At 44.4% G+C, this 24,137-nt stretch overlaps 2 protein-coding genes across 4 annotated transcripts in view; both read left to right on the top strand.

Moving 5' to 3' along the window:
- Positions 1-24,137, top strand: part of RapGAP1 (Rap GTPase activating protein 1) — a 103,109-nt gene that overhangs the window by 63,745 nt on the left and 15,227 nt on the right. The window lies entirely within an intron of this gene.
- On the top strand, positions 21,924-22,842 carry LOC26533475 (lectizyme-like). The gene has a single exon (XM_015180337.2). It carries the CDS (start codon positions 21,955-21,957, stop codon positions 22,756-22,758), a length of 804 nt encoding a protein of 267 aa, XP_015035823.1. The 5' UTR covers positions 21,924-21,954; the 3' UTR covers positions 22,759-22,842.

Raw genomic sequence — 24,137 nt, 5'->3', positions numbered from 1 at the left:
TTGGTCTGTGGAAAGCACTGGAGTTTGTCTTAAGGCTTGATCTAACGAGGTCTTCATTGAAAATTAATAGAGATTTATTGTCGATCGATTCTAGCAGCTTTCTACCACAATTTTCTGCCATAAAATCCTTGATGTTACATCATTTTATAGCTCCCCTCCCCCACCGCACATGGCTGCAGTTTGAAAGCCACTATCTCTCATACATTTTTGTAATGTCCCCACGATAATGGCTTTCGAAGTGCCCCATCAGCATCAGCCGCATTGTAAGTTCTGATCTTAGGGCCCCATTGAGACGGCGTCATCAGAGACGATCATTTCGAAGACCCAACAGGCAGGCAGGCAGGCAGGGCTTATCATCGGTTTAATACCCAAAAAAAAAAACCGTATATTTTATTGTAATTTCCATAAAAATGTTCCAGCGGCTTTCACACATGACTTGTTCTCAAGAGCGAGTGTGTGTGGCAGAGTGTGTGTGCTTTTAAGTTGCTTAATTTAAATAAAGTCAACGGCAAGAAGCACAGATTTAGACGCCTCACTGATAACACATGGCTGCTGCTGCTGGGAGCTGAAAGCTGGATGCTGAATACTGGAATGATGCCGTATTTGTAATTTTTGATGTCGTAAGGCAGGGGCACAGTGCATACAAATTGTGAACGTAAAGACAGCACACGACTGTCTCTCTCACTCTACCTAGAAGAATCTGTCCCACAGTTTGTTGAGTGATTGGAAAACTGAACAACAAAAAATCATTCGAAAATGGAAACGGAGTTGACACATTTCATATAAATCACTCAACGGCAGCCAGCCAGCCAGCCAGCCAGCCAGCCAGCCTCCGCGGGGCCGCAGCGAAAGCGGAATCGGAATCATCGACTCTTCAGGGAGTTTAACTCATGATTATCATCATCATAACGATGATTATGATGATGATGATAATAATGATTGAGGCAAGTGATTGGAATTGTGATTACATTCATCATCATTATGGCCATTAGCCGCATTCTCCAGCCTTTGAAGCTTTTACCTACGCACTTTTACTTCTGAAAGATACTTTGCTTCTGAGCTCGGAGATCTCTTGGCTGTGTCTCTGAGGTCTGCCAATTTTCGCCATAGATCGCACGCTCCAATTAAGGTTTTCGGCCTTGTTCCGAAAAATCTGCCCCCCCCACCCCAAACCACAAGAAGTCCACTAAAAAAATTGTTTTTTAATGCTTATCGCTACCTTGAAAATGGGTCTTAATTCTCTCCCCACAATCTCCCGCTCGTGTGCTCTGAATCTCCAGTTTATTTGGATACTTATAACCGGATTTGAACACCTTTTTTGGGACTTACACTCCGTTGTGCTCGGACTTGAAAAGGATTTATGCTCTGCCTTGTAATCCGCACTTATATGTCGTATTGTAATCCGGACACATAATCCGTCTTATACTGGGACTTATACTCGGCGGCGGGCATGGACTTATACCATTTCTTATACAAAGTCTTATGATCCTTAGATGAAGTTTATACTAGCCTTATACTCCATCTTATACTCGCCATTTTACTCAGTAATAGACTGATTCGACTATATAAGATGCACTCCGTCGTATAATCTTATATTACGTCTTATACTCCGTCGTATATTCAGACTTATGCTCCATATTATAATCCCCCTTATACTTGGGCTTTTACTACCACCTATACGCATATCTAGACCATGGAATCCCCGTTTCCAAATTGTTTTTTAATGCTTATCGGCACCTTGAAAATGCTCTTCTCCCCACAATCTTCCTCTCGTGTGCTCTCTCCTTCGTTCGTGTGGTTTTTATCTCTATTTCCACCATATATTTAATTTATTTAATTTATTTCGGTGTTTGCTTGGGATTTCATATCATTCCGCGGCCCGATGGACGTCTTCAGTATTTGTTTGAAGTGCGCCCCCACAGAAAATCCGCTGCTTTCATCGGGGAGAAGGGCGAGTGGAGGGGGGGTGGGGATGGGGACTGAGATCTGGGGGCCCCATTCAGTCTGCCGCGCGATGTTGTATGTAGATGCAGATGATGATGATGCTGATGATGATGATGATGTGGCTGAAAAACAAAAAGAAACAAACTTTCGCTGATACTTTTTGTTGTAGTATCTTTTCATTCGCATCTTTTTCCCTCTGTGAGGCGGCAGCGCTGCCTCTTTTCGATTTCGTAAGCATCTGGCTGTCCCTTTTGTGTATCGCGAAGATACTTTCAATGCTATCATCAGCTGTGTGCCGTATGTGTCGTATGAGGGGAAATTCTTTGCGCTGCGTTTGATGTCAAGGTTTCCCTTTCTCTAGAGCTAATTCTTAGAGACACCGAGAGAGAGAAATAGAGAGAGAGAGAGCCACTTGAAACAGTTCTCCTGCTGGTTGTGTGTGTGTGTGCCTCTGCCACTTCAACCACAAAATGAGGAGGAGGTACTTGCGTACGTAAGGTAGAACCCGGGGGAAACGAGTTGAAAAACCCGCCTCAAGGTCTGTGTTCGCTTTCGCTTTTTGTCGCCACTCCGCTCCGCTCCGACGATGGTCTGTGCCCTTAAATGGGCAACAGTCGGAGGCCACTAACGATCGCCACTGCGCCACAAGCTGCACCACACTGCAACGCCACTGCCTGCACCGCTGCACCACACTGCACTGAGGCGTTCTCGAGAGGAGTAGGAAGAGTGGTTCTTTCCATAGCATAATGCATATGGATTGTGGATTGTGGATTGTGCTGGAGGCGCGTGTCTTGCATAATGCCAGGCGATTAATGAGAGAACCGAACCTCTGGCTAATGAAAAGAAACGACTCCTTGCCTTCCATTTGCTGTGTCTGGGGCTGGGTCTGGGGCTGCGACTTTTTAGTGATTCATGGCAGTGCTGTTCGTTCTCCTCCGTCATTTAGTCATTCCCTCAGTTAGTCAATGTGGAATGGATGCCCCCAGGCCTCCACTTCCTTCTTGGAACGAGGCATCACCGGATATCCATTTTGCATTTTGCTTGCAAAAAAAGAGATATATATGTATATAAGGGGAGAAAAAAAATTATTTATGTTGCTGTTTGACAATGGCCCCATCACGATGATGATGATGATGATGATGATGATGATGATAATGATTTGAGGCAGAGGCCTCAGACTGATTAAAAGCAGACAATGCCCCACACAGAGAGCGGGGGAAACTCCAGACAGAGAGGGAAAACCATCCATGAGGCAGAGGCGAACGGAGGGAATGCTCTACAGAAGGAGGACCAGATAGGGAATGCTCTACAGAAGGAGGACCAGATAGGGAATGCTCTACCGAAGGAGGCAGAGGCAGAGGCAGAAACACAAACACAGATAAGAGCAGGTAGTAGTGGTATTGGTAGTACCTCCTACAGTGACCACAGATCCTGTACGAAAGATAAGACCTCTCGTCTACTGATAGATGAATGAAGTTGGAAAACACAACAGCAGCGACGAAGCCAGATATCGATTGATGGCCAGAAGGGAATACCAAGAAATGTCCGCAGAAAAACATACACACACCATATCGGAGCGATCAAACAGAGAGGTAGGAGAGAGAAAACATATTGAACCTTCGATAAGGAAAGGAAAACCAAAGATAAGGCAAACAAAACCTTCAACTTGGAAGGGTTTTAAAGGTTATTTGGGTTCTTAAAAGTACATGAAAGTAAAATAAATTAATCATTTGGAATTGGGATGTTTTCATGGAGATTGATATGTCTACAGAGAAGATATATATCCATCAGTTATAGCACATTGTAAAAGGAGGGTTTTCCCTTAGTTTTTGGAAAATAAAGAACAATTTTTGATGGCATTCTTCACTTTTTTACCAAATAATTCGAGCGTACATACATATCTACTGATAAACAAATATCTCTCTTGATTGTTCGTTGAAATATTTGATTATAATAAACTATACGTTATTCCAGAAATAAATTCTTGTATTTATTCCCCATTGAAATAAACAATTTGTTCATGTTTTTCCCCCTCCTCCTTGATTTGTTTATTTTCCTCATTCTAGCGGCCTGTAGTTTGTTTATATCAGGCTATGGTTTGCTTATACCATATCATATGGTACTCTTGAACAATATTTCACTTCAATGATCGGCCTCTCGAATGATATTTCTCGGGAATGCATGCCGCTGACTTCTCCGCTTTCAAACCTCTTTCCCATTGCCTGGCTCTCTACGCAGAGTGCCATATAAAGATAAAGATACGTATACGTACTATATATACATATATATTCATGTATATATATATATATCTAAAGTAATGGCAACAAATGTGATGACAATGCGGCATTAAAAAGCATGAAAAACCATTGGAAGAGCCCAACAATTGCTGTTGCCTGTTTTTGTTTTTTTGTTGTTGTTGTTGTTGTTGCCTTTTTTCTGTATTGTGTAATGTTTTAAATGTTGTGTGTTGACGACATTGACTTGACGGCAGGCAGGCAGGCAGACCTATGGCTATGGAAAATCATATATGAAATTGCGTTGGAAACAATGCAAAAGCATTCTTATATGGGTTTACACCTTACGCAGCCGATTACACAGAGACAACGGCCAAACAGTCACTACCTTAACATCATTCAGAGTGGGGTCTTGCCACCCCATAGAGTGGCTGTATCTCAGCTTTTGGGTTATCTTTCTTTCGGCAGATAAGATTTGTAGAGAAAGGTCTTTTGTGGCTGTGTTTGCAGAAAAGATAAAACTGCGTTTCTGATAAGAAGTGGCCCCTGTATTGAGGGATATCCAAAAACCAACCGATAAGTCCCGAGAAACACACTTTTTTTTGGCAGCTGCTTTTACTTGTGGGGGTCTGGGAGCCCCCCACCCCACCAATAGGTTGACAAAATGAAAGCCCAGAAACTTGCGACAGTCGGATGTCAAATGTTGACAAATAAAGTGGTTATATGGCGAAATCGGTTCTGGAATACGCCCTGGGGCCTAGGGCCTGGGGCCCAGGGCCCACACCCACTCACGTCTTTTCTGTCTCGGAGGAGAATTATGAAACTGCCTTTGAACAAAAGTTTCACTCTCTGAAAGAATCTGTCACTCTTTTGTATCTGTATCTTTTGTCTGTCGCCCCTCAAAAAAGTAAAAGTTTCTTTCCATTGGGCAAGGGATGATGGGTGGGGGTATGGGGAATATCTCATAAATTAGAAGAGATATTTTTCAACTTAATATTCTGTTAATACTTTTATTATGTTGCCGAGATGTTTTCACTTTTTTTCCCCGCTGTTGTTTATATGTAAAACTATTTTATTGATGGGCGCGTATATAGATTTTAATCGCTTTCTATATTTTATTCAGAGATATAACCATATATACCATATAATGGGGCCTCTGATTTGCGGCTTACCTCAAACGAATCGCAAAAAAATGATTGTTTTAATGGCAAATTGCTTTGCTCTGCGTTTATTTTAATGTATAATTAATGAACAAATAGTTGTGGGCATTGTTGTTGCTGTTTTTGTTGTTGTTTCTGTGGCCATTTTGTTGCAATTATCTATCGGATGCCATTCGAACTTGGCGCCTTTTTGGCTTTTGGCTTTGACAATGTTTTGTTTTTTGTTTGTTTTTTTCTTTCTGTTTCATTCCAATGCGATCTAAACGCTCTCTACTGTTGCTAGTATTTGTTGTATTTGTTGTCGACAACGCACTGAAGTTGCCAAATGTTATTGACCCAAATTGAAAGCGTATAAAAAAAGAATTATACGCGGCAGCCACAGCCATTCGAAATAGAACCAAGCAAATACACACACAGGCCACAGAGGCGCATACAGTGGGGCATACAGAGGCGCATACAGTGGGGCATACAGTGGAGCACACAGGGAGGCGTACAGTGGGGCGTACCACAGGGCTGGCTGCTGGCTGATGGCTAAGAGCAGTCGTCGCAGTGGCTCGATTTATGGCCACATTCGTAGAATATAAAGTCGCAGTCATCGTTCGCGGAGCCTGACATCGGGCCATTTATAACGCCACGACACTCGGACACGACTCTGCCAAGAAAAATTGGTTCCAAACGACTGGGAAATCAACAAAAAAAAAAGTATGGAGTACTTGTGGATGGATTGTTGCATAAGAATGGAGTGGAGAGTGGTTGTTTAAGGGTTTTTTGGAGCTACAAAATTAGTAATAGATGATTATAAATATATTTCTATAAAGAAGATGATTTTTGAATGATTAGTGCAGGATTTTGTGGTAAAAGAATGAGTTTTATGCATAATATAGGGTTTAGGCATTTGAGAGATGATATTTTCAGGATATTTAGAGATAAAGGGAGGGGTTTTGAACGGAAATTAAGCTATTAGCTAGTTAGTTATAATACAAACCATTAATCTAAAGTATTATCTTGTGTTATTCTGTATTTTTTTCATGGAATACTCTGGGGGTTTCCCTGTAATACTACATGAGTAAAACCAAGGCTAATGAACTGTAAAGATATCTCTTGGATGTTTATTATATTTCTACTATTAAGGGAAAGCTCCTTCTTTCTGCTGGAAAGGAAGATCCTTTTAGTTGCAAACAGTTCTGAGGTGCTTTCCCTTTCTTTATACGAGTACCCGCAAAGGAAAACCCCTCATAAAGATAACTCTTAGAGCACATACAGTAGCCTTTATCTTCTGGGGGAGTGGAAGCCCTCTTCAGAACATGTAAATTACAAAAGGTTTTACAAATAGACAATCTTATCTCTTGTCTCTTATCGAATCGATTACTTCACTGACTCGTGATTTTGTCATATGTACTATATTCCCCCACTTACACGAATGAATGTGCCCCAAGACGACTCCCTGTTCATTCCATTGCCCCCCCTCTTGGCCCCCGATATTTGCAATTCCTCTGCCTCTGGGGAAGCTTGAAATTCCTGGTCTTTCTTTCCGTTTATGCCTGGTATTTGCATATCTGTTATCTCTTGCCTCTAAGTTTTGTTTAAACATTGACAATATTTAGCACATACTCGTACCGATGGCTTCCCCCTTTGTCTCCCCCCTTGAGGCCTGGCTGTGGCCTAAATTGCGGCCCCCCCAGCAGCAGCAGCAGCAGCTGTGCCAATATCTCCCCAATAGGCTCGGATTTTCCAAAAGTGGGAACTGCTAATTGCAACATTTTTTTGCATTTCGAGATCGCTTTTAATTAGCAAACAAAAAATACTACGAGACGGAGTTGGAGACGGAGTTGGAGACCCCCAAATCGTAGACTTTTACTATTAATTACAATAATTGGCAGCTCGTCGATTCGCACCCGATTCGATTATTTTGCACAATATAATTTGTCAGAGACCGAGGGACCGAGAGATGGAGATGTTTTTGCGGCCTGGTGTGCAACTGTTGTTTGGTTTTAATTGGCTGAAAACGCATTGTGGAGCCAGGCCAGGCCCCCCATTTGGGGATTTCAAGAATTTCATTTCAATTTGCAAAAGCAACGGCGCTTTGGCCGCCAACAGAACTCAATGGGAAATCTATTAGCCAGCACACGCGGTCTTTGAACTCTACTCTTCTCATCTCATCTCATCTCATGGCATCTCGTGGGTTCTCTGTGTTTTCTCTCCTTCTACTTCTACTTCTCCTTTTGCTTTTCTCTTGTGTGTTTTCGCCAGAGATTTATGTATATCATAATCATCTACGGCTCAGGCACAGTGTCTCCCGGGAGATTGGCTACCAAAAGCCATTGCACGCTCAAGATATGCCACTTTTTTGGATACCTTTTAAATGGGGGAAAGTACATGGGGATTGAGAGAAAGGTTGGGTCATAGAAGCGGAAGCGGAAAGTATCGCAAAATATGCCTGTAATATTCAGCAGACTTAAATGTAATCCGAAATATATGAATATACTACTCTTCCAGCAAATGTCTGGCGAACACTGTAGGGTATCTCCAGTTCGTATAGACCCTCCGTCTTTTGTGTGGCTTTGTAGGCCACATTGCGCATACGCCACGTTCTCTAAGGCTTAGATGCCAGCCACGAGATATGCACAAGCCTCTTGTCTCTTGTCTCTGGTCTCTCCTTCTGCATTTGATGGCGAGAGATGCTTATCCCCCCACCCCCTCCTGATGCCTGATGCACCACGGAGAATCATTTTGCGGCTGTTGTTGCCACGTTTTGTGTTGTCTTTGTCTGTGGCATGGCACAGAAGTGAAAAGTTGCCATAAGCAGAGCCGTAGATGGAGACGGAGAGTCGTTTGTTTTGTTTGTCTGTTGGTTTTCAATGCGTTGGTGACCCAGAAAAACTTTTCTACTTGCCTCTCGGACCAGCAGCTGGTAGTTGAAGACACTGCTGCCGTTGAACGTGCCGCAAACCGCAATGGATTGTGTGTGCGCCGCCGCCCCCCCTCAAGAAACGGAGCAGGCAACAGCTGCAAGTGTTTTGCTCCCGGGTCTGCTCCACTTCTCTGCTTTCAGCATGGGATGATGCCTCCAGCTCCTGCTCTTCTTTCAGCATGGGATACGGCCTCCTCTTCTTTCAGCATGGGATGGTGCCTCCTCTTCTTTTGGCATGGGATGGGGAAGGGCCGGCCCCCTCTCGAAGGGTCTCTCATCTGTCTACGCTTTATCGCCGGGTCGCGCTTCCGAATCGCTTAAAAACATATGCTCATGACGTTTGCCTTATTATAATTGATACCTCGGTTCAAGCTGATTTATGCTCAACTCTTAACCAGTTTCCATCCTTACGATCCGTTTCCCCTCTTTCAACACTTTACGCATTGCACAAAAAAATGTTATTAAACTTTTTTCTCTTATTACTTCATTGGATGGCAGATATATCTGTCTGCCTGTCTGTCTCTCGGATGATGTTTTTTTCTCTTCTTTCTGTTTCGGTTTCATGGAAAAACTTGTGCCATTAAATTTATTTACATACAACTACAACACTTAGAGGTACACAGGTACAGGTACAAGTAACAGGTTTTCAATCGAGTGTTAAACGAGTTTTACAAACAGTTTTACCCACAAACAAACAAACAAATAAACAAACAGATTTTTACTCGTAGTCGTAGTCCGCGGGTATTTCGTTGTAAGTGTTTTTCGCAGTTCTCGTGATTTTTTATATTTTCTGCTGGCCTGGCTGTTTGCTGCCCAAACAACATGTTGATATAGCGCCTGTCTTATGTAATTCATAATTTCAGCAAGTGGCTGTCAAACTGTTGTCAATCTGTCCGCCTGTCAGTCGGTCAGATGAGGGCTTGCCAGGGCTTGCGATGCTTGAATTATGCAAAAACCGCTGAACAATTATGCATTTTGTGGGGCTCCTTTTATCAAAAATAAACTGAAAAAATATGTACGGAAAATTATAAAAAAACATGCAGGAAAATAGTGAATTTTTAACGCTCTATTTTACCATTCATAAATATTGGCCACATTGATTTATATTTTAATGAAATTATTGTATTTTTTGTACATTTATTTTAGCAGAATTTTCTCTCATTAATATTGGATTGAAAGTAGTTACAAATTATTTAAAATACATAGCATTTTTAATCTAAAAAAATAAACCTAATATGTATTTTGTTCGCTTTAAATTTCATCAAAATTCACTTAAAAATTAAGCAAATTTAATATAACCTCCGCTGGAGCCCTAACTAAATTCCTTATTGATTTATCTTTCATGGCATTACCTCATAGACAATAATAAAAAATACTACGTGACTAAACAATATATGAGAGCTTTAATTAAGATTGGGACTTTTTCATTGACTTTTACGCTTATAAATAGATATGAAATCATCAAGAATTGATTGTGTTTGAGGCTGTTTGAATGCCATACGAACTAGAGGTAGATTTTCCAAGGAATTCGATGACAAAACCTCTCATTTGAGATACATTTTATAGATACTTTCTTCGGCAGCAGTCTTTCCATTGAAATTCTTAGTCAACTCTCAGACACTTTCTTCATAGCAATTTATGGAAAACATTCTCAGCTTTTCTCACTTTCTTCCCAAGAATTAGCATTTCTTCTGGCCAGAGATATTCTCTTTCTCTGCTCGGGGCGACATGCAACAATCATTTCGAATTTGCCTGTCATTTCCACAGCTACGACGACTTTCTATGACATTTGCAATTTGCAGCAATTTTCTTTGGATTTTCTCGCTCTGCTCGCTGCTCTGCTCGCATTCTGCCCGTGGGGCAAATCAAAATACGAGGCACAATTTGCAGTTGGCATTTGTACAATTTACAAATCAATTTCAATTCCACTTCCAATTGGCGGCAGGCAGCAGGTCTCTCCATAAACAATTTCACTTTGCGATCGCCCATAGGAAAGCAGCAAAAACTTTCATTTTAATTAGCTAAACAACAAAACAAAGCAAAAGCCAAAGCCAAATGCCAAACAAAATCCAAATCGAAACCAATTTTCAAGCCAGTAGATTGCTTTACCGCAGATTCAATTTTTTATTTCCAATTCAATTTTTCTGAGAGGTCAATTAGCAAAACTCTCTTGATGGACATGTGGTGGCACACACACAGAGCAGAGGGGCGGAGAGGGGCGGGGAGGCCGGTGCACGGGTAACTGGTTTCCAATTTTCGTATTCCATTTATCCATTTTTTATTCAATTTACCATTCGAAAGGCAACAGCAACAAAAATATGCTCGTAGCTTTTTTTTTTGCATTGCATTGTTGCTTAACGAAAAAGTCAAACGTGGCTAATTACGAGGCGGCTCGGCACTGAGGCACTTGTGCCTCCCTCCATTGTTGTTGGGGCCCCGATTCCGTGTGCAAGGTGTGTCCGGCGTCGGAATATCAGTCATAGTCCGTCACCCACCCACCCAAGCCCTGCTATGCCGTGCCATGATTGGCCTTTGATTCAAAAGAGAGGTTTTTTTCAATGGGAAAATGCCACCAAAACCTTGCCTCGGGGCTGGAACTGGAATAAACTAAGGTATAGAGATATGGATTGGTGGATTGGTAATGGCTGCGGGGTACATCGTGAGTTGAGTCACTTGCCAAAGACTCTTAAGGAGGGTACCCACAGATATAGATTGTCCGAACACCAAAGGCCCCCGCCACATCATCCGAGGAACCCATAAATTTCATTCCTTAAACACTTTGTCTCTATGGCGAATAGAACTATCTATCTATTACCATAAGCATGCCCCTGCCCATTCTTCTTTTGTATCTTTTGAATAATTTTCCCTCTCCTTTTGTATCGTCTGACTCTGACTGTTTTCCATTTAAATCTTTTGTCTGTCGCCTCTTCTCTATCTATTTGTCTATGGTCTATTTTCAATCAAAGCCTCGTTTCGCCCCAAGTTCAAATGTCAATGGCAACTAAATTGACTAAAATAACACACACACACACACACACACACACACACACACAGAAATCCACGTTTTGCTAATGGACGAGCAATTTTGCACTGCCACAGACATCACACACTCTGTGTGAGCAATCACAGATACAGATACAAATGTATCTTTAATTGCTACAAATTGCCTTTGAGCTGACTTTGGTTCGTTTTTTAGTCGATTTTTTGCGTTGTAACGCGCTTTCACTGCGGAGGAAGTCAATCCACATCCTGTGGCGAGGACGAGGACACTCGTGTCTGTGCGTGGGCGTGGTTTTCTGCGTAGGTGGTGCCACTAATTCGGTTTCCTGTTCCCTTCTAGCCTGGCGCCTGCCACTTAATGAGAGACGACAGCAGACAAGAGGCGACCGAGCCTTCCACGAATTCAGGAGGGTTCTCCATCTCCTACCTGGTGTTTTTTTCCGTTCTGTACCTCTGGTGCCATGTGTTGATGTCACGTACCACAGAGATCCCTAAACCAACCCGTCAGATACAATAACTCCTCTCTCTCTGCGCTCTCTCTGGGTAATTCTCATTACACAGTGTCACTCGCCTTGGATTCATTTTCTACTTTGCCCACTATTTTATTTGTATTTTTAGTTAATTTTTGTAGCGTTTGTCTCGTAAAATATATTTCTTTTTTTTCTGATGGATTGAAATCTTTATGGCGACATTTGGAAACGAGCGCCAGGTATTTACGATCATTCTGACAGGGTTTTTCGCTATAAAGATACATACTCGTATATCTGAAAGATGTGTGAAAGGCTAGTCACGTCGCAGCGACAGCGACTGCCTCGGCAAATAGTTTTGCAAATGAATAATACAGTTGGAGAGGCTGTGTGAATAATTTCGAAGATTCTACAAATGGAAAGACTATTTTCTGGCATTTAAGAATGGAAATTAATGTAGATTTGGGTTGGCGAATATCTCGACTTTAATTAAGTTCTTCTGGAACCAAATTTGAGATGCTTTTTGGTAAGAATAATCAGGGCTTTATTGCTTAATTAAAAGTTGATGTTTGTAAGAAATAAAAGAGAGATAGAACTGTTGTTCGTTCTTTGTTGTTGTTCTTTAAATTACACATTTTCTATCATTCAGGCAGTCCCTAACTGGTCATGCAGCAGCGCCCCTCGGTTGGGCTGCCTGCCTGCTTTTCTGACAGAATTTGAACAAAGAATTTGATGGTTTAATGCCGAGTGAATATTTAACCCAAATAATTATCATAGAAATTTTCCGAAACGAGGTTCAACCAATAAACAAGCTAAATTTTCCACACATGAGTACCTGCCCCTGCCTCTTCCTCTTCCACTCTCTTCCGCCACACAAATATCAACATTTTGAGCCTTAGATAAGCTCTCGTTGGCGGCCAAATTGCTCTCTTCTGACGCCGCCGTCGCAGCCGCATTCTGGCTCTCGTTTATTTGCATATGATAAAAATTCATTATTGATTTTTGTGCGATACGATAGACAGACACACCTCCACGCAGATAGGGCCAATGAGGGGGTTTTTAGGGGGGGTACTAATCGTGACAGGGTGCCCCACCGTTTGACAAGATTATTAGCAGAGCAGAGCACAAAAGAGCACAAAAGAGAAACAACAACCATCGAAATGGCCTTCCCTTTGGCCCAGAATAAAGTGTCATAAAAGAAGAGAACATTTTTGTTTTTGTTTGCCTCGGGAATTAGTTTTATTTTGGCAAATACTTAAACTGAACCACGGCTAAAACTAAAGGTCAAATGGATTGTAAACCTCAACACAAATGAGGCGGTCGTAAAAACCACAAACAAACAACAACAAAAAAAAAAACAGGGGGAAACGCAAAAACGGAAAATTAGCTACGGTCTAGGGGAAATCTCCAGGTGAAAGCCTTCGCTTCCTATTTCTCGGTTACGACCGAACGACCGCCAGCCGTGTCGGCCTGTCAGATGGCATTTATTATAAAACATTTAAATGTCAGCTTCGATCGTTTTGTGGCCAATTGTTTTCGCTGTCGATGGCCATAAATTTCCACCAAAGTTGATGATGTGAATGGGGATAGGGATGTGGATGTGGATGTGGATGTCGATGTGGATGTGGAATGGCAGCGGCGCTCCTTGTGGGTCCCCGAGACAAACGAACCGTCAAATGGTCTGGCCATTCAGTTGCCGCTGCTTATCGTTTCTCGACGTCTTTTCGCTTCTCAGGTCTTTGTCTGTTTTCATTTGGCTCAAAAGATCTCTTACCTCCGGCTGAGCGACTCGGAGCGACTGTGAGCGGCTCTGCCATGATGTCATATCAGGGGCCTAGACAAAGGTAGCACTGGACAGTCGACTGAATGGCTGGTTCTCTGGGGGCTGTGCCCTATCTGGTGTAGGGTTCTTATAGTTGGTGATCCAAGAGGTGGAAATATGATAAATGTGGTTGGGATAGCTAAAAATGGAGTGCGAGCTATGAGAACTTAGTTTTACGAAGAGTTATTTCAGGGACGACGAAGGATGACAGTCCAGGGTTAAGAAGAGCGTATTTCCAGCATATTTTCTTACATTTCATGCAATATTTGTAAATGTGTTCTATAGGAACTGAGCTTTTTGAAGAGCTATGCTTAAGAAACTTGTGGTATGGTCAGTATTTGTCCTTAATTGTGAAATATATGAGTGTTCAATGAGTTTTTATAACTTTTTCATTGGAAATTATCTTAAATATGGAAATATTTCATCAAAATTGCTTTGTCTGTTCTTAGATATTTGTTATACCATTCTTATCTTTCATATATATAGAAATGAATGAGATATCATTACTTTTTAAAGTAAATCTCTATAACCTATGAGAACTCTATTCCCCAATGACTTATTCTGATGAAATCTGGAATGAAGTTTCCTTAAACTATTATCGAAAGAGTAACCAAAGTTCCAGATTCATATATTCATAACCCGCTCCCTCTTTGACTCCCCTCTCGTGCTGCAGGTTTTGTTGTCGTTCTCTTAACATGGCTAATTCTAGTTGTTGTCGTGGTTATTTCTCTGGCTATGTTTCCGTTTTTTCCTACACATTTTCCCCATTTGGGCGTTCCAACATATGTTGATTGTAATTTTCAGCTGGCGCCTGGCTCCCCAGACCCCAGACCCTCCCCCTGAGAGTGTGGTTCCGCAGTGGCGCACTGCCCACTCGGCTAGCGAGACTCTCGGACTCAACCCTTTTGCTGTTGTGCTGTGTGTGGATTCGAGAGTCTATGATGATTTAATATGGAGGCAACTTTGCTTATGACATGGCACCAGCCACAGCCCCCAACCCCCAACCACAGGCCGCAGAAACGAGGCGAAAAACGGAGAGAACTGCGCGAATGAATGGATCGTAGAGGAGTGTGTGTGGGGGGTGGGCGGGGTCTTGGACAGCAGCAGGGAAAAAAGGTGTGCCAGCAAGCATTTTGTTGCATGACTCTCCAACGTTTTTTTGGCCAAAGTTCAGAGCAGGCAAAACGGCCAGAAAGGAGAGCAGGGAGGAGGTGGATGCAAACCGGAGACTGGAGGCGGTGTGGAGGCTGATTCGCGGGCCCTGGTTGACTCATGGAAGTCACGTAGCTGCCACAGCAGAACAGAAAAAAAGCTGTGCTCGCATTTGGGACGCGAACGCGCCAGTCGTCGCGTTCTGCCTGGCATGCCATGTTTATTAATATTTAACTGCAACGAGGCATGCCTCTCCGCTCCGCTCCTCCCCTCCACTCCATCAGTTGGCCGGCAATTTCAGGCTTGAGCGCAGCCAAAATGTGGGCTGGAAGCAGGGGCAAACCGGGGGGGTACTACCTTTAGGTGCCATTTGCGTAATCCTTTGGCAATGTTCTAAATGCAATGGAGAGCACATTCCAAAAACAGTGATGTAGAGGGGGATGAGGGGGATGGGGAGGGGTAGGTGGCAGTGGAGCACATGTTACATTTCTAATGAAGCATGTTGTCCAAGCACGAACATGGCTCTGGGAAGTACGAGTACGAGCTACAGTGCCACATAGAGTGGATGCACTGGGAGAAAATTCGGGCTAGAATACTGAAAGCCCAGAAAATGGTAAAAATTTCTGGAACATTTTCAAAGAGGTTACACTTCTAAAATTGCAGAATTTATTCAGTTCAGTTTTCTTCGAGTGTACATCTCCTACTGCCTCCACATGCACGGCCGCACATCCTGGCATTTGGCAATGTCTGTAAGTGATCATCATCATCATCCTGATTATTGTGGAAGGATTGAGTTTCAGAGGAGGAGGAGAGGGTGTACCTTTTCGGTTTGCGTTAGGTCATGGGTTGGCGTTAGGTCATCTATTCGATGGATTGGTTTCCTTAGTGCCACCCTTAGTACTGGTCGTTTCTGCTTTGCTTTTTCCTCATTTGTAACAACAATCATCAATGGTTTTTGGGAGTTCATTACGGTTTGAGGTTGCCCGATCCATTGGCCACCTCATTAGTTGCACTTCCGCTGTGGTTAGTACTCCCCCTCCTCCATCTAGAGGTGTTTTTTTCGCTGGTCGGAAGAGGTAAATGAAGTTCCAGATATAGAAACGACGCTCCTTGGTTCTCTCATTCTCGATTACGAGTCCTGCACGCACCGCACATCCGTTTCGAGTTTGTTTCTCTGTCCGAAAGGGAACTCCACTTGAGTTTGTCTGTGTGCGGTGTGCGGTGTATCTGTGTGTCTGAATGTATCTACAGTACTTGAAGGTACTACCCCTGGTCTCTCTCTTCTCGCTCCTCCCCCGCTGCGTTCTGCTTATTATTATTTTGGCTTCTTCTGCGTCGGGGTTCGGGTTCGTGTTCGAGTTCTTTGTTGCCACCGTCTGACGGTGCACCTGCTCTGCTGTCAGAGCATTGTTTCCCATGAAGTAGTCGTCCCCTCGTCCACTACCATGTGGCATGTCTTCTCTAAGACCTCTTATCCCTCTCCCTCTCCCCCTCCCCCTTTCTCTGTCGTTCTGCAACTCTCTAAGGATGTTTATCCTTTTGTACCAGTTAGTTATCCGCGAAAGTTGGCTTCATTTGCATTACAAATCGGTTTAAGCCACGAGAGTGAAAAGTGGAATCCCGCAGCGACCTACTTCTTTCACTCAGTATATCTCTGCCACGTCTCCATCCACTATATATATATATGTATATATCCTTTTACACAGTGCCTGCCAGCAGTTGGCGCATCAATGATTCATTCACATACACACAAATCGCACTGCGTTTCCGACTCCGATTTGTGTGTGTTTTCCCACGATGTAATAAAAAACCTTTTTTTGAACTGCAAAAAAAATGTATTAGGGAGGGAACTGCAAAAACAGTGATGAGGGGGGAAAAGGCGTGCCATCTGCCTTTTTCAAATGTTTTTTATTCGCTTCGAAAACTAATCCACAATTTCTTGTTTTTCTTTTTTTGCTCTTTGCAGGTTAGTAAAAAAATAATACGCCCAAAACGGCTGGAGGCTGGAGGTTGGAGGTTGGACCCCGGCACCGACACCCGACTCAACATTTTTCTGCTCATAAATTATGAGGCAAAGCCGATTAGGAGAGCGGAAAAACGATGGAAAGATGGAGCGATAGAGGGCTTCATAATTCTTCTCGCCAGTTATTTAATTTGCAAAATGTAATTGGTGCGGCATTTTGTGGCACGCTTGCAGCTGTAAATGAAATGGGGAAGGGATTCCTAATTCCTCATTCCTCAACCAAAGCTGCACTTGTCATGCCCAGGCAGGTTTCACTGTTTATCTCTTAAGCGGCTTACAGACTCGGGACTCCGATTCCGATTGCGATGGAGACTCTGTTTCAGGTAGACGACGACTTAATCGTTCCCCTGATGGTACGATGGTATGGCCAGACACCAATTAGCCACGAGTCCATAGTCCGTTTCTCTACTCCTAAACTTTTGTTTACTTTCACTGGAGAACGGAGAATGGAGAATGGCACCGAGAACTTTCCATCCTGCAGTGAGAATCGATTTATGTCACAGCTGACAAGTTTTCCCATTTAATTTCCCCAGTGATTGGGACAGCAGCAGAAGCAGCATTGACCGCAAAAGCCTCAAGATTGAAATGTCTGAAAGGGGATACCCTGAACCCTGGGGTATCCACATCCGTATCCGTAGCTGTTACCATTTTTTTGTTGTGGTTTTTTTTTTTTGTGTGGGAAAACTGGAGCCCAACGGAGCTCAACTTTTTTGTGACAACTTTTAATTACATGCGACATCCGTTGACATCATCGAATGATAGGAGAGGGGGGTGGGGGGCCAGGCAGAATGGAGTCCGAAAACGGAAATTACTTTTGGGCCAGCATTCAGACCATTCTGAGACTGTTTGCCCACACATTAGGCCGCCTTAAGACGGATTGTTTGTTTGCTCGGAAAAACCAGTAAAGCCAGGGGAAATCCGATAGAAGTCTCTTGCTCTCTCGCTCTGTTGAAAACTGAGACATCATCAAGCGTTTAGCAGCAGTCTTAATTAAGCAATTAAGCAAATATTTATTAATTAGTACAAGAGTTAATGGAGCTGCAAAGAGAGTGAAAGAGAGAGAGAGAGGGGGGATGGCTGTATGGGGAGTGGAGATCATTCAATTGAAAGTTGATGATGATTAAGTTATGATTTCGTATGAAATTGAGTGAAATTTATTGAACAAAAACGTTACAAGGTCAGTTTTTGAGTTTTACAAGAGATACAGCGAAAACAGACTTGTGATGGATTGGTATTTGTGGAGTATTGACAGAGATTTCCACCTCTTCCGCTGTAGGACCATTCAATGTAGTACCGCCAATCAACGGATGGGACAGAGATGGTGTCCAACCCCCCGTCTTCGGGGCAGCCTTCTACTTACAGATTATAGCATCGTCTTCATCAAGGTATCATCAACAATGATTTGAAAATGTTATTTTACGAGCCAAGTTTAATGAACCCCGTCGCCGTCCGGTCCGTCGTCTTAGTCGCATTAAGTTGCAAGCAAAATGTTTCATTAGCCGTGAGCCAAGAGTAGGTTGAACCCCATGGAGGGGGTATAGGAAAAAACTCGCACATTTTGATGTGGAGCCCGCTGGGTAATTAAGCGATGTGGCAACGCTATCTGCTGTCGCAGTCTCAGTCTGTGCTCTGCTCAGTGCTCTGCTCTGCGTTGGGTTCCCATAATTTATGGCCCGGCAAATAATTATAATAGTAACACAATGCCTGGGCGAGGGGGGTAGGGCAGTTGGGTATATTGCAATCTTCCGCCCTCCCCCCTCTGCACAGACTTTACAAAAGAGTCTTAAGTTTTATTGCATTAGGAGGCAACTTTGTTACTCTTTGATTATGGGAAAAAAAAGCGCACTCTTCCTCGCGGAGTTTTTGTAAAAGGTGAGGCCCAACCAAAGAGTTCTCCCACGATAATTGCATGCATATGTGGTTTCAGTGGCCGTGTGACAAAAAGACAGAGAGAGAGAGAGAGTACCTTGTGTAAAAGTATACCTTGCAAAGGCTCTCCCACTGCTTTGCTGCTTGCCGTCTTCCTCCTCTCAAGCTTTCCCGAAGCTTCTACTGCTGCTGTTCTCCCTCTGCCGCTGCTTTGCTCTACCTCTGCTTCTACTACTTCTGCTGCTGCGCTTTGCTCTCCCTCTGCTTCTACTACTGCTGCTGCAGCGCTTTGCTCTACCTCTGCTTTAACTGCTGCTGCTACTGCTGCTGCCGCTGTTCTCCCTCTCCTTCTCCAGCTTCTACTGCTCTGCCTTAACCGCTGCCTCTGCTCGGCTCTGCTGCTGCTACTGAAGTATTTTGCAGTAATTTTGTTGTTTCGTTTCTGTTTCATTCCTTCCTTTTTGCATGCGGCGTCGTCCGCTGGCTAACGGTAACCTAAAGCTAACTGCAATGACCGTTTTTTTTGCCTGCTGTTGTGTCTCTGCCTGCATTTGTAATTACACGCAGGGTAGAATCAACTAGAAGGAAAGGCAGTCCAGCAATCAGGGTGGCCCCCATCTTAGCCTTTCATTATGTCAGCATTCAGGTGCATCTAGAACGCAGATTGCCTAATAGCTGACACCGTACCCTCCCTTAAATATACCTTGTAATTATGCAAGTCGGTTCTAGAAATGACAGAGACAACGACAAGGACAGAGGCAGCGACAGCGACAGAAACAGCGATTGAGATTGAGACTGAGACCAGACTTTGACTTGGCGCAGGAGGAGTAGAACGAAAGGAGGAGAAGCAAAGGCAGAGAGAAGGAGTAGGAAATCAAGTCTTTGGACATTTGCCACTTGTTTGCATAAGAGTGAGATCTCTCCACATGTCCCTCCGCTCTGTCTGCTGTCTCTGTCGCTCTGCGAAGAATTCTCTGTTGCGTCATTAATAAAAATGTCTGGCAATGGCTTAAAATTTATGGCATGGCTGGCAGGCCAGGCCTGGCAGCAGTACCACTTTTCATATGCCAGATGACAGTAAGCGGGTTTTTATAAATATTTTTTTGTTCGCTTTACTCCTCGCGTGTGAATGCAAAACTGAGTGGAGTGCAATGCAGTGCAGCGGCAGGGAACGTAAAACTGTGTGACAGAGAGAGAGAGAGAGCGCGTGAAGAAACTACAGCAATGGCTCTACAACTGTCAGTGAAATCATACCCATTATCGTGCTGGCGCATGTAAAACTGTAATGAATTTTAAATTCCTTCAAATGGAGATTTATGATTGCCCCACACACGCAATTGCTGCCCCACTTTATGTTTCTGCCACACAACTGTCCTGGCAATTGTGACACGTGTCCCTGTCACGCCCCCCCCCCCCCCTCCCATACATGTGCCTCCTATCCCATGCATATCCCTTTACTGCCTCCCCCCGACTGTCGTTTCCTTTGACTTTGCCCCGTCATTGTGGCCGTGTCATAAAATAATAATCGCCGCTTATAAACACACATTGTCATGGTAGGGGCAGGGGCAGCGGCAGCGGCAGAGGGGGGGAGAATGGAATTAGGGCACGGGAAAAGGGAAAGCCAATCATTAATTCGATTGTCGTGCAACTCTGTCCTAGGATTGCCACCCGCTTAGCTTTGAGCAAATGTCAATAGCAGTATTGTTGTCTGTGGCGTCGGAAACGGAGTCCAGAGTGACCCAGAAATGTGGTGTTTCAGTGACGTCATGCTGCGGGACTGTCCAACTGTACAGGAAACGCGAGGGACCCGGCGGAGCTCAATCATCCCTGACAGCTGGACAGGAAGCGCTGCGGATGACAGAGGGAGACGGGGAGAGCGACGGAACCAAGGCGGAAGGATGCATTATGCTCGCTCTTTTCGGGCTGTGGTTTTGGTTTCGGTTTCAGTTCGAATTTCCGGCCCAAAGTGGATTTATTTATCTTCTGCTTTTGGCGTTTTTCTCTGTGTGTTTTGGTTTTTTTAATAATTATTACCTTTCAGTGGCTCACTTCTGGCCACTTCTTCTGGCCCATATTCAGCTGTTCGCCAGCTGTCAATTTGAAATTTTATATTTTGCGGTCAGTCGGCGTTTCTTTCTGTCTTTCTTTCTCTCCCTTTCACCTGGCACGCGTTGGCCAGCAGCAGGTGGAACAAAACACAAAAACACTTTATAAAAGTTATAAAAAAAAGTACGCAAAAAATAAAAAACCTTTTTCACGAGTCTTCCATTACAAGCTGAGGTCATAGCTGCACTCGTAATCAAATTATTTCTAGCTAAAAAAGCCAAGAGGGCGGCAGGGAGTGGTGCCTCTACCTCTGCCTCTTAGCTAATTGTGATGACCTCAACACTTGCCCACTCTCTCCCTCTCCGCCACTCGCTTATTCTCGCCACCACGATTAAAGAGAGCGAGAATTCCATTTCCATTTGGCACTAATGGGTTAATAATGTGCGAAAGCATATAAAAAAACTTCTTAGACTAATTAAATGTCGTTTCCACAAATACTCTTAGTGGCTGTGGATAATTATGCCCCACCGAAAAAAAAAAATGGAGATTAGTCCCCAGAGCCATTTGGGCCATTATCGAAAACGCTTCTGGCCAGAATGGGGGACAGTTATTGAAAGCGGGTTAAGCGCATTAGGGTCAGGGTAAGTGGAGAGCCCAATGGAGAGAGAGAGAGCGAGAGAGAGGGACAGCATTCTAGGGAAATTGAAATTGGGGAAGTGGTATTCGGAATTATGTGTGGAAAGGTCTTACGAGGGGAAGCTAAGCGATAAAGAAGTTGGGAAAATGGTCTAAAAAAGGGAAGGAATTGTGCGATTGTATCGTTAAGCCAGATGCCAATACAAAGCGCGATTAGTGCATCGGGATTTGGGGATCTAAGAAAAGGAAACATTTCTACCTTCCTACTAGAACATTTACAAGTGCCCAAACGCATACATTCAAATGTGATCTTGACTCTGAGGATGGCACTCCAGAAAACTATTCAAAAAAGTAGAGCATAGATCCAGATCAAGGGAGCATTGTATAACTCACACGAAACCATTACTTTCGAGTGCCATCGAACGGACTTTCCGGCAATCAGTCAACGGCTTACAAGTTTTTATGGGTCTAGAAAAAAGTGATGCGTCAGGACAAAGATTCGGTAGCGTATCGGCGCTAATAATATTGATACTGCCAGAGTCTACGATTGTAAATCTCCTTCTCTATCAACTGATTTGATAACGATAATTGATAGCCGATCTACTTTAGAACATATGTGCTCTGATTAGAGCTGGCTATAAAAAGCGATGTCCAAGCCACGAGCAGCACAAACCAAAACCAGTAGCCAAGATGAAACAATTTGTGGTGCTCCTTGCTCTGACGGTGGCTGCCGTTTCGGCCAACACGATCGCGATGCCAGGATTCCCCGAGGGACGCATCATCAACGGCCATGAGGCCCAGGCCGGCGAGGCACCCTACATCGTCTCCCTGCAGACCAGCTCTCACTTCTGCGCCGGTTCGATCATCAATGAAAACTGGGTGCTTACTGCCGCCCATTGCCTGATCTACAACAGCTACCAGGTGGTGGCCGCAGCCCACGCCCGGTCCAGCAAGGAGGACACCCAGGTGCGCCAGGTCACCAGCGGCGACCACATCGTCCACGAGAACTATGACGGCGGTGTGGGACCCTACGACATTGGCCTGATCTACGTGGCGACGCCCTTCGACCTGAATGCCGTCTCCCGCGACGGCAGCGCGCCCGTGGCCAGCATTCCCCTGCCCCCCAAGAAGCTCGAGGGCTCCACCGACGGCACCCTCTACGGCTGGGGCCGCGACAACTCCGGCGCCCTGCCCGAGAAGCTCCAGAAGCTCGATGTCGACATCATCGACTACGTGCAGTGCAAGGCCGCCCTGCCCTCCAACAGCAAAGTGGCTGAGAGCAATGTCTGCACCTACACTGCCGGCACCACCGACGGCGCCTGCAACGGCGACAGTGGCGGCCCTCTGATCAGCCGCTCCTCCGACGGCTCGGCCTACCTGGTCGGCATTGTCTCCTGGGGCTACACTCCTTGCGCTTCCACCAAGTATCCCTCCGTTTACACCTCGACCGCTGACTACGATGCTTGGATCGCCGAAAAGATTGCTAAATTCTAGATTTGGCCAGCAAAAACGATCAACCTATATTCCAATAAAAGAACATTTTGTCCACCCCAAAAGGGTGTTGTAGAAAAAGAGTCATCTTCAACTCGAAACCTATCCCAAGCTCGTTACGTGCCACCGAAGAGCGCTGCTGCATGATGCGCGACATGCTGAAAAGGAGTGTTAGCTCTTGTTTCACTTTCTTCCACGATACCGTCTCCACCGTCTTTTGTGGAATCAACAATCTGCACACCTTCTAACGCCTACAGTTTTGCGCTCTATGCCCTACAGTTTGATGGCTACCACACCCATCGGTTTGCGGTTCATTGAACCAACAAAAAAGACACAAAACCTACGACACTGCGACAAGCCATTTGTCATCTTTTGTGGGATGCCTCCGGGGCTGGCACCTGACACCTGGTGACCAGGTCGCCCACCACTACTTCGACTCCCTCTCCTCCCTTTTTATTGTAGCTTTACTGTAACTGTGGCTGTAGCTGTGGCTGTGGCGTGTGTCTTGTGTGACAGTTTACAAGGCGACAGAAAACACACAGACAAAGAAATGAAATGAACTTTTTCGCACTTGATGGCCATTAATTTCTTGTGTGGCATGCCCCGGGGCTCATCTTACGGCCCTACTGTCATTACAGTTGTGCCGCCGTCTTTACTGTTGTGAACTTTGACAGGGATTTGCCATTGCGTGACCCGCAGACGTGACAGCGCCAGAGGAGGTGGAGGAGGAGTAGGAGGAGGAGGCCCGATGCCTCTGGAAACCCATGAGAGCTAAAAGCTAATGGCTAAAGCCTTCGATCTGTTCGATTCATGGAATGTTTGTGCAAAAAACACTGAAAACACGTTTTGCGGCTCAATGAAAATGTCAAATGGGTGATCCGCTTATGAGAAGACAGAGACTCCGAACAGCCTTGGTTATGGATCGCGACTCGTGCGCACAGAGAGGCCTATCAAATGTGTATCTTGTATCTGTATCTGCGACGCATCAGTGGGCAAAACATTGAGCTTTATCAGCGGCGGCTCTTGGACGGATGATGGGTTTCATTTCTGTATCGTTTCTGTGTCAGCTAATTTCCATGGCATTGTGGCAGGCAACAAATGGCATTTCCATTGAAAAAGAGCGACCCAACGCTTTTCTCGCCAGCGAAAGTTGGCAGCGAAAAGCCAGCCCCGAAATAACAATGCTTTTCCGGCATGCCACAAGCGAAAGAGATGGAGATAGTGGAGTTTCTGTTGGAGGAGCTCTATAGGAACTATTACAAGGTTGTTCGGGGGTTCGGCTCGGGGTGTTTGCGTTTTGCCGCTTTTTGGGCATAAATTAAAGCCTAAGGTCGTTGCTTAAAGGTGGAAAACAACAGTTAGACAGACAGAACGGCACAAAA

The sequence above is a fragment of the Drosophila pseudoobscura genome, chromosome 4 (assembly GCF_009870125.1).
Source record: "Drosophila pseudoobscura strain MV-25-SWS-2005 chromosome 4, UCI_Dpse_MV25, whole genome shotgun sequence".
NCBI lineage: Eukaryota > Metazoa > Arthropoda > Insecta > Diptera > Drosophilidae > Drosophila > Drosophila pseudoobscura.
Note: the sequence above shows the minus strand (reverse complement) of the source record. Positions and strands in the feature narration are given on the sequence as shown.